Below are 11,471 nucleotides of genomic sequence, written 5' to 3'. Positions count from 1 at the left end.
GGCTATTTAAGTCATAGTTTTAATTAGTTTAGTAACAGATGAATTAATACATTATGATTTCTCATCATGTTCCTTGGTCTTGCCTTGAAATCATCTTGGGATGCTTATTTCAAGACCCAACTTCACAACTAAAATACTGGGAGTGGGGAGAATATTGGGATCAGAATGGAACCTGGGAATGTCACAAGCTTCCCAGATGAGCAGACACAAATGGAACCAACTCAATGCCTTCATACATACAAACACAGTTTCTCAGTTTCCTAATCCGTTTCTAAGATTAATATGTTTATCAAAGTAAAAAGTTCACATGACTTAGTAAGCTTGTAACAATTTTATTCATAACAGGTACAAAATTTACATTTACACGTGTATATATATATATACACAAAAAATCTTTATTTTCTTCTTTGACATAAAAAACAATACAGAAATATTTACATATGTACATAAATATTAAAACATACAGACTTTATAAACAGGAAAAAGCAAGATTTCACAAAGTACTTTTTGGGAAATACACACACTGAAAAAGAGGTTAAAGAAAGATGACAAAACACTTGAATTAATAGACTTAAGTTATTTTGATAGGTATTAATTTGGTAAGGAAAATAAAATGTCTCAAATGCTAATAGATGGTAAACAAGATATATATTTAAGATTTTCTAGGTAAAATTACATGGCTTTCCTTTAGTGTAAAAATTGAATCAGTTTTATTTTATCCCTGAATCACAAATACCAGATAACTAACTAGTTTTCCTTTTGTTTTTAAATATTAAAATTTTCTGATTTATACTAAATTTTAAACTTTTTCCACATTAAATTGTAAAATATTTTAAGAGGCTGTATATTCTCTTTACTCACCAGGGTGAAAAATCCCATGTACTACATTGATTTCAACACAAAATTGGAAATCAAAATACATTTACGTTTTTTAAATTAAAACCTAACATTTTCTAACTAACCTTCATGATTAAGTACAATTGATATAACAAGGTATCACAATCTGCGTAAATTATTCTTGCTTTTTTTAGTACCAGGCAGAGGACCTATTTTATAATTGGCTTTTAGGGGTTTGCCATTCAAACAGTCTTTGGTGGTATGATAATTACATAAACACCTTGTACAATAATCAAACCCACAACCTTCTCGATTACAGATCGCCCGCTGTAAATAACAATCATATTTTGCTGGTGAATTACAGCGAATACAGGCTTTAAGGCTTTCATTCTCTTTTAAAGTCTTGGCAACCTAGAAAGAAAATCCATAAACAAATTTTAGTGAGGACTGAATGTAATTTAGGTAGAAATAAATAAGAAAGGTACCACTGAACCTTCCCCAATATATGAATAAAGGATCCATACCACACATAAAACTCCTGCCCTTAAGGAACTCACTCTTCAATGAGTGAGATAATTATCACTTGTCAAGTGATCTAGTGGCTATTTCCTAATGCTACTTTTGAATACATTCTTTTATTTCATGAATGCTTACACATAAATGCCCTAACTTAAATGCCATCTTTACTGTGAAGTCTTCCTCGTGTCACTTGGGAGTTGGTTGCTCTTTCACCTCTAGTTCTTTTTTTTGAAAAAAGCACTTATCACATTATATGGCATTTATTTTTATGTAGCCATTGTCCATTCTAGATTACAAGACTATGAAGGGTGCCATGTTTTCTTATCCATGAATTACCTGATAGCAGATATTCAATGTTTTCTGAATAAAGTTAATTGTTATATTAGAAATTCCATCATTAACACTTAAGACAGAAACTTAAACTTCACTATGGATAATTCATACTTACTGACCAACATGAAGGTAGTTAGCAGTCAACATTTTATTTCAAATATGCACTTAGGCAAGATTATGGTTTCTTAAATTAAGCTTGCCAAATTATCCATGTGCAGAGTAGAAATTATAATACACATTGCCCAGTGATTTGAAGGTGCAATAGGAGGGCTTCAATTTCTGAAAGTTGGCCTTTATTCACTGAGTTCTATTCCTCAGATATCAAAGGCAACAATTTTAAAATGTATACTGAACAGTTTGCTAAGATATTTTAAAATCAAGGTTTTCCTTGTATTTCCAAATTAGATCTCAACATCACTGAACTAACATAAACAATGTCAAATGGTATCTATTTTCTACATAGGAAGACATCTTTGTGCACTTTCCTAATTTGATTACTTGAATTAGGAATTCAATTACTTGAAATGTTTTCTTGGTGGTCAACATTTCTGAGAGTAAAATGAAGGGGATAGAAGATAAAATCTCCATTAATAATTTGCTACTAGTTCTAATTATGCTATAATTAAATTTAAAGTTCTCTTTTCTTACTCTAAATCCTTTTAACAATTAAGTACCCCATAAGTTTCTAATTTATTGACAAACAAAAAATTACCTCAGAGAATTCACTGTGTCGACTGTAAGTAGAACCTTTCTTATCACCTGGATTGGATAACTTGGTTTGAGCACCTTTTTGGGGGTAAGTCCGAGCTTCGGATTTTTGAATACGAGCTAATGCAGTTCTGAACATAGTATATTCTCTTGTTGAAGCATGTGGTGAAAACTTAATGTTCTTTTCCTAATTAGAAGAAAAGTTTTAATAGGACTTAAGAATATTCTCCTTTATTTTCAACAATCAGGCATTTTTATTGTTTGTACATGTAAAAAAGAGCAAATGAGACTGCAAAAGATTTTTCCATACATCCAATTTACCTGCACATGCTTTAAATATAGCCACACTATACATATAGACAATACTGACAGAAACTGCAAACCAGAAATTTTGAGAAAGCACTTTAAATACTCAGCCTATATAGCGTTTAATACATCATTTATAAGGCACTAATGCCAAAACAAAGTCATTCTTTTCACCACCAATAAATGGCACATCATGTTTAATTAAGTCTCACATCAGTGTCATGAATGGATTCAAAATAACCTTTTAGATTAGAAAACTTTCCATTAATACCACCTTATCAATAAAGAAACTGAACTTGGAGAATAATTTAAGCAATACTTGACTAAACTTATATAGCAAATTAGTAGCACCAAAATTTAGACCCAAGTCTGCCAACTGCTAGGACTGAAATTTCAAACATGTATTGATACTCTCAGAAACATCTCCAAATTTACCAAGTTCATTTTGGAAGGCAACTGAATTCCCTTCTGCACTGAAAATCTTCAATATGTTGAAAATTTAACTGAAAAATACAAATGGCAATGAAGCTTAGCAACATGGTCAACTCTTATTATTGGAGAACTGACCAATTTTCCCTTTTAGACATGCCATTTCTAGGAAGAACTCAAGAAATAAATGACTAGGTGGGATTCCTTTCCCTTTATCTTTGAATTTTGTTTGAAGAGTTCTAGTGAAAAGCAGAAATGCTTTGTGGATGTAAAGGATTTCCAGATTATCTGTTATCTGTCCTATTTCCCCCTATTTGTAAAGAGCACTAGCTGTTATACTTCAAAATGAAAACATCAATTGCCAAAGACTTACAGTAACTCTTTGTATTGCTTTATTATACAACTGAAATGCCCCTTTATCATCTTCTAGAATCTTCTTCCAAGTTGTACTCACTTTAGACACACTGGAAAAGTAAAAGATTATAAAGGAAACAATTAAAGCATCACAAAGAGCTAAGAGGAATAAATATACTACAGAAACATTAACAGTGCGAAGAAAAAGAAATTTCTATTAGCAGAGCTACTCAAACCTGTTTGTACATTAGAATTGCCTGAGGTACTCAAGATGTAAGGATGCCCCAGGCCTAGACATTTGGGTTTAATTGGCTTAAAAAGAGGACTAGGGAGACAAACCGTAAGTGACTCTTAATCTCAAAAAACAAACTGAGGGTTGCTGGGGGGAGGGGGGTCGGTTATGGACATTGGGGAGAGTATGTGCTATGGTGACTGCTTTGAAGCGTGTAAACCTGGCGATTCACAGATCTGTACCCCTGGGGATAAAAAATATTGTATGGTTATAAAAAATTAAAAATTTTTTTTAAAAAAGGGGGACTAGGGTAGTTTTTAAAAGCTCCTTATCAAGCCAAATACATTCAGGCTTAAGAACCATTGCTTTGTACTTCCATTTTTGTCACATCTGCAAACAACAAATAAGTAGCTCCCATTCTATATAGGACACCATGTTAGCTTTGATATTAATAAAAGTTGTAGACAAATTTCAAAGTACTATAGGACACACTGCTATCAGTAGATATCAATTTTCCACTTTGTTAAAAAAAGTACAACCTACATGTCAATTATCCCTCAAGAAGCTAGCCAACAATAAAAATCCATACTCCCTTTTGTTTTGTTTTAGCTATGTTTCAAAGACCAGCATAAAGTAACACCTGCAAAGAGTAACTATTAATTTTTTTCAAAAAGCCAAAAACAATCTGATTGGGCAGGGTCTACTCCAATAGTTCATATAATTAATTGTTACCTCATCCTAACTAATCTTTAGTGGAATGAGGAACGGTAATATAAAAGTTTCTAAGAAACAGTCATAATCAGATCCACTTGAGAGTTTCCATATTTTCACTGTTAAACCAAGGAAAGCCTACATTAAAAATGGCCATCAACTATTTTTTACTTTCGAGTATGACAGAAGTCATAAAACCTACAGGACTTACATACCATAACTAGGATGTTGTTTTATAGTTAAGAATATACGATATAGCTTACATATTAGAAATATTCAAAATTAAAAGGAACAAAAATCCCAGTTTAACAAAAACAGTTTCCTAAGCGTATAAATATGAAATGTGAAATAAATGGATTAAGTGTTTACTTTAAAAATTATCTTTCTTTCATCTTAGTGGCAGTTAAATGGTCAAATATCAGCCATTAGGCAGTCATTACCTCAATTAAACAATGCAAAAGGCTACCCTATTATGTCTTCCATAAAAGATGTTCGATGGTTTATACCAACACTCAAGTCTTCCAACAAAGATGTTCGATGGATTATACTAACACTCAAAGTAATCATACTTACTTGATTAAGTCCATATCATTGAGCTGTGTTAAAATATTTGCTAAAAGATGTCTGAGTCCCCTTCGAAAGAGTTCACTGAGAATATCTACACATTCCAGGCCCATTTTCCTGCCAATTATATTCTGTAGTTTAAAATTTTCACTGGATATAAATTCCTTCAGTTTCTCCCAATCTATTTTAGGATTTCGCTTGGCATTCTTTTTTAATGTTGAACAAACCATTTTTGCAAAATGAAGAGCCGGCAGCAAGTTTTTGCTGGGATATTGGTCAGGGCTTTGCATCTGTAGGCAGGACTGTGGACTGTCACTGAAATCTTCCAAGGGAAGGCTACCCTCTTCATGTTCATTGAAGCCACTTTGCTGGGAAAAGGAAGAATAGCCACTGTCTTCGTAAGGTCTACTGGTCTCTAGTTCTTCTATTTCATTTGAACTATTAAGTATTTGTTGCACATGTTGATTTTCCTTGTTGTGAAAGAGCTTGTTTTCATTTTCAGTTTCAAGTTCTACAACCTTGGGGCTCACAATTGGTGACCCAATATCTGATAACCTTACATAGTCTTCAATGCAGTCTTTATAAGAACCTTCCAAAAATGCAGGAGTATAAGAACCTAGTCTTCCAGTGTCATCAGGCTTTAGCATATCAAGTCCAGGATGAATATGGTCATAGTTAAAATCACATTTCATTTTGACAGAAAGAGTAGAACTTTCTTCTTTACAACCTACAAAAAAACCAACAAAAAACCGTTTAATGACAAAATTTTCATACATTTCTACTTCTAAAATTGGGATACACAGAGGTATAATTACTTTGCATTCTTTTAGCACTATGTCTTGCCTATGTAGCTATGAAATTATCCAAGTTTATTTACTGAGATGTGACAATGAGGAAATAGAATTAACTCTTAGTAAGTACATACATCTTATTCTTAAAAGGGGACTTCAAAAGATGGCTTTTAGTGTATAATCGTAACATTTGACTTTTAGAGTCTCCAGCTGATTGAGTAAAAAATATTGGAAAAAGGGATTATTTAGCACCTATCTGTACTTATGGAACAAATAAGGAAATGTGATGCAACAAGTGCCATCTGAAGTCAAGAAATTCTTAAATACAAATTTGTATAAGATTTAGACATTAGCTATTATTTTAAGCCTTACAAAAAACTAGGAGTTAAGTAAATTTAAACACCCATCAGTTAAAATCTACCTGAACTCCCACAACTCTCATCTCTAAGTTTTATTCCGATCAGTGGTATGAGTGAGTCTGATTTAATTAAGGTGTTTGTCTACTCTGCCAGATAGTAAACTCAACCAAAGGGACACCTCCCTTTATCTCATCTAGTATGTGCTAGAAATAGAAACTCTGCAATTTTCAATTACTGAACTAAGATTTCTCATGACTAATTAACCAAAGAGCCAGATGAATTAATAGTTCAGATATTAATCAGAAGATCTGATAAGTAAGAACAATACTATAATCAGTAGAAGACTAGATATAAGAATGTGAGAGTGGCTGGGAAGAAAGATTGTATTAGTGTTCAGTTTTAAATAACTGAGGAAGATATGACCTGAGCTGAAGGCAGGCGCTTAACTGACTGAGCCACCTAGGCATCCCTCCTCTTCTCATCTTTAGAACCCAGTTACTGGGAAACTCTGTTTGTTGTAGAACCCTTTCATTCAACACAACTCTTTGAATATGAACAGCTCTTTAAAATTTAGACTTAATGATGATTCAAACACCTTATTATTTTTTTTTAAAGTTTACAATTCCCATTTGCTTTCAAACACTTGCTCCTCACAATCTTCTGATGTAGGATGAAGAGGTATTATTACCTTATGTTTTACAAAGGAGGACACTGAAGTTCAGAAAGTAGCTTGCCCACATTTTGACATTGTAGTTGAGGGACAGATTACCCTCTTTTACTATAAATTCAGTGTTCATTCCATTATCTCACTTGGAAAGTGAGATAAAAGTATATAAAAAAAAGTATGCAAGCATAGGTTCACAGATTGTGGGTTATAATCCAATATTGCCTTATTAATGTCTCTGCTCAAATTGTTTCAGCTTTCACTACTGTAAGTTCATGTCCACTTGAAATACTTCTATTATTTCATTTTTGGAGCATTTCTTACTTTCTGGCATGACAAGATGCTCTAGGCTCATCTTCTATTTTTCCTGTTCCAGGCCTAGAATCACTTATTTTTCCAAGAACTCTGGTTCCTTTTATTGGTTCCAAAATCTGGATCCTGGTTGTAGGTTTAGTTTTAAAATGTGAAATTATGTAATAGACTTTAAAGTTGGAGAGGTAGAATTCTAGGGTATGTTGGATTTATTCATTGTGTAATAAAGAACCTTGAGGGGTTGAGTTGAGATATCCAGTTGACATTTTTAAAGATCATTGGCAACTGTAGAGAATGGACTGTAGGAAGGTACAAGTGGAAAAAAGAAGGCTGGTTAGTAGTATATATCATAGGTGTCCAGAGAGCTGATTAACTGATACTCGGATGACTGCAGTGGAAATGAAAATAATTGGGTGGATCTGAGGTCTCTTTAGGAGTCAACAGAACTTGCTGATGCTTTTTTGGATGCTGAATGAGAGAAAGTGAAGTAAAAAAATACCCTGGGTTTAAAATCTTGACTATCTAAGGTATAAGTGTTATTTGCTGTATCAGGGAAAACTGAGGCAGTTAACTTTTAAAGCCTATTTTCCGTTCTATAAAATGGGGTTTAAGAACCTAAAACTGGACTAAATGTATGGCACAGTCCCATCACATGGCATTTTTATCACATTTTAAAACCAAGTATTTCATAATGCTCTTATTGCAAATCAAAAATGTTTTAAAAGTAGCAAAATACCTTTCACACTATATTGCAGATTATATACTTTTTCTAAAAATCAGATCCAACTTCAAGTAAAAATATTTGCTTAGCCTTCTAACTAGCTTTGTGACATAAAATATTCAATTAGTTCCTTTCATTTTTTCTAAAATGGATACTAGTATCTACCTCATGTTATTGGGTGAAGATTCAACAACCTGCATTTTTTAAACCCCATTTACCAACACACTGTCCAATCATGAAAAGGTGGTATTACAGTTAACTGTACAAAAGTTTGACTTGCATTCAACTTTCCAAGTCAGAACAAATACTCCATATTAAAATACCATAGCTAAATGAACTACAATGCTTAAAAATTTTTATGACTATCTGAATGTTAAATGATTAAGTTCTACAATCTGCAGTACCCATAATCACCATGTGCCCAACATTAGGCATGGCTATTCCTTTAAGAGTTTGAGACCTCTAAAGCTTGCAGCCATCTGCTGCAAATCAGCCATCTCTACAAGAAATTTTAGGAAAGCTTGCCTTCAAAAATTACCTGGATGCGATAAACTTTTAATCTCATTTTCTCAAATTTGTAAACAGGCAATGAAATTCTTAGAGATAGCAAACACTCAGAGGAGGTGGTAATACCAGACAACTGGATTAAGTAATCAAAATACCATTTCTTAAAACCATCAAGCTTTAGAACTTCATAGGGAGACTTAGGATTGAGGATCTTCTAGAAATAGATTTAACCTGTTAAAACTATTTTTCCTCCAGTCTCTTAAGACTCCTTTTCTAATGAAAGGAGCATCTTTCAGTGACTGCAAAATATCACAAAGTCGAATTGTTAATTTTTTAAAAATGTGGTACTTTCTGAGGAAAAATAAACGCATTTGGATCCCTTTTCAGATAGCAACAAAGAGGATAAAAATAACCGGTTTGAGTGCCTTCCACTCTAACTGGGTTTGGGAATAGAGGGCTATGTAGTGCTTCAGGAGAGCAGGAAAAACCAGCAAAAACAAAACACAATCCTTCCATTTTGAGAAAGTCAGCTACAGAAGGATAAACTCTCCGTTTCGTATTAAAAAAAATGCTTCCCGCATCCCCCCCCTTTTGACCCCAGGCCTTGGAAACGAGTTACTGGGCAAAGGGAAAATTGGAAAGGGTGGGGGGGAGATGTTTTTTGTTTGGACAGCCCTGCACAGCCTGGCCCGACGAGGGGGTCCCTCCATTTGGCGGGAGTGGGTAGGGGAAGACCATGGAAATCCTGAGGGGTCGGAGAGGTGGCCCCTCAGGGCGCGGGCCGGGTGGAGGAGGCGGGAGATAAGCGAGCAGGATCTCCCGCGCCCGCCAGCAGGAGTGAGGCGGCGAAAACCCGGGGAAATTGCCCGCAGACCCCAGGGTGCGGGGTAAACACGGCAAAAGGGCGCAGGGAGTAGGGCTTAAGCACCTGGCCAGACCCCAGGGGCCGGGGGCTCGCGAGCCCTGTCAGAGCCCAGGCCCCAGGGTGGGGGAGGGGTGGGGGCATTTGGCGCCTCTTCAAGCGGGGTGGGGACAAGGATAGGTAGATCCTGCCAGGGGACAAGGGCGCCCCGAAAGGCCGAGCCCTTCACCTTCTTCGGAGCGGACGTCCAGGTTCGGCCTGGAAAGGAGAGACCCGGGCCCGCCACCCGCCTCGGCACTGAGGGCCTCCCCTCCCCGAGCCCCAGCCTTTCCCCCCCTCCCCCGCCTCAGGAACCGCCACCGACGCCCGCTCGGCTCCGCCCGGCCCGCCGTGGGGCGCACACAGGACTCGGAAGGGGGTCGGGTTCGGTTGCGGCCGCCCCCCAACCCCGCACTCCCTTTCTGGGCCGCGTGCCCCCCGCACCCTCTCCTCACTCACCGTCTGAGGAGCGAGGGCGCCCGGCGGCTGTCAGGGCGCTGCAGCGGCAGGAGCTGGAAGGGGGCCGTGGGGAGCAGCGGCAGGGGCGCTGGCTCATGCCAGTGGAAGTGGGGTCGGCCTCAGGTGAGGAAACAGCTACCACCGCAGAACACCAGGCCGTCCGCGTCACAGAGCTGTATCTCCTAAAAGGCGCCAGCTGGTACTTTTAAAATCTTTGAATTTGGTGCCCAAATCCACACGGCCCAATGGGGTGCGTTGCTCGCACGCGCGCTCCAATAGGAAGGCGGTGGGAGGGGGTGTCCTCACCCACGCCCAATTGGAGGCTGCCGAGGCGGGGCCCAGCTGTGAAGCCCAACCTCCCTCCTTCTTCCCGGCTCCGCGCGTCCGGAAAGATGCTGCGGCAGGGGGCGGGCCTAGGGGAGAGGCCTCCGAGCGCGCGGAGACCGCGGCCAGGCCGCACGTGGAGATAGCCTACCACGCATGCGTGAACCCGCCAAGCTTCCTTCCGTCTCGGGAAGAGGTTTTCTGCAAGTCCTAATTTCATCCTGAAGGCAGCTCCGGCTTCTGTCCGAAGATCTCCAGTGGGTACAAAGGGTAGCCGACTTTCTTCCATCAGCACGCAAGCGGGTGTTTGGTGAGCGGCGACTCCGGTCGTCCGGGAATCCAGACTTTCCGGAAGACAAGCCCACCCCCCAGCCCTACTTAGCCCGCCTCTCTAGGATTTAGGCGCGCTCCTCTCTCCCCCTCAGTTTCGCCCCACCCTCTGCCCTGTGCGTCTGCGCAGGCGTCTGTGGCGGGCCGTGGCTGCGGAGTTGGCGGGGTGGCGCTTGCGCGCTGGGGACCCCCGCGTTTCTCTCCGGCAGAGGAGCGGGCGGCGGAGGGTGGATGCGCACGGCTGCTCTAGCGGCTGGTTTGGCTGGAGATGTGGGGCCACGTCTCCCAAGGGCCTTTCCGCGGGGGCGATGGTGGGACAGTCAGTCACTTCCGTCTTGTAAGCGTATTTATTTGTATTTTCAACGACAGTTCTCCAGGCACCACCGCTTTGTACGGACGTTAAGTTTATTAAATTTGTATCTACGCTTTCCTCGGTTTTTGTTTACTCCAGGGTCCAGGCGCACGAGACCATAGTCCTGCTCCAAAATAAGTTTATAAAACGTCCTGACGTAAGAGTTCCAGTTCCCACATCCGAGGGCTGGAGGCCTCAAGGCCAGGGAAGGATTTTTTAGTGATGGCAGGGGAATGGGTGGAATTATTTCTTAGGTCTTCGAGGACGACTGGCACCGTGTTACTAGTCATGTTGAACTTCTGCAGAGTGTGCACTAAGTGGTGACCGTGCATCCCATGCGCTCAGCTTACACCCCAGGGAAACCACGGGGTTTAAGCTCCCCAGACTCCGAATCCCGGTCTTTGGCGGCTCTCCCTCTTGCTTTTCTGCAGCCTGAGGGAGATTGAATACTGGATTTACCTCTAAGCGTCCCGTTAAATTGGCGGCAAGTGTGGTGGGGCAGGGCTGAGAGGGTGTGAGTTCTGCCAGGTGCTGGGTGGATCCGCTTGGTGCAGAATTGTGATAATGAGTCCATCATGGTGTATAGCATTACTTTTCCATCTTTTAGGATGTTGCCTTAAATTAGTGTTTTTCTGGATTACTGAAATTTGGGCATCCCGTTAAGTTTTGCACCTGAGTGATAGCGTCCCGTTCGCTTGTCTTAGCTTGGCCTTGGAGCTGGGTCTTGGGAGGTGGAGAGTTGAAAAGACAAGTCTTAC

At 39.4% G+C, this 11,471-nt stretch overlaps 1 protein-coding gene across 1 annotated transcript; it reads right to left on the bottom strand.

Annotated features, from left to right (window-relative positions):
- Positions 1 to 316: 316 nt before the first annotated feature.
- FBXO5 (F-box protein 5) lies at positions 317 to 9,837 on the bottom strand. Its single transcript, XM_059176717.1, has 5 exons — positions 9,708 to 9,837; positions 5,003 to 5,720; positions 3,506 to 3,596; positions 2,402 to 2,584; positions 317 to 1,248 (listed from the first exon to the last, which is right to left on the bottom strand). Exons 1-5 carry the CDS (start codon positions 9,802 to 9,804, stop codon positions 997 to 999), a joined length of 1,341 nt encoding a protein of 446 aa, XP_059032700.1. The 5' UTR covers positions 9,805 to 9,837; the 3' UTR covers positions 317 to 996.
- Positions 9,838 to 11,471: the final 1,634 nt, after the last annotated feature.

The sequence above is a fragment of the Mustela lutreola genome, chromosome 6 (assembly GCF_030435805.1).
Source record: "Mustela lutreola isolate mMusLut2 chromosome 6, mMusLut2.pri, whole genome shotgun sequence".
Lineage (NCBI taxonomy): Eukaryota > Metazoa > Chordata > Mammalia > Carnivora > Mustelidae > Mustela > Mustela lutreola.
Note: the sequence above shows the minus strand (reverse complement) of the source record. Positions and strands in the feature narration are given on the sequence as shown.

Excerpts from the sequence above, each read along its gene's own strand:
- FBXO5 (XM_059176717.1), bottom strand. The coding sequence starts at position 9,804 with ATGAGCCAGCGCCCCTGCCGCTGCTCCCCACGGCCCCCTTCCAGCTCC. Across the intron at positions 3,597-5,002 it reads AATGATATGGACTTAATCAA|TGTGTCTAAAGTGAGTACAA; the intron begins GTAAGTATGATT and ends TTACTTTTCCAG. Across the intron at positions 2,585-3,505 it reads AAGCAATACAAAGAGTTACT|GAAAAGAACATTAAGTTTTC; the intron begins GTAAGTCTTTGG and ends TCTTCTAATTAG.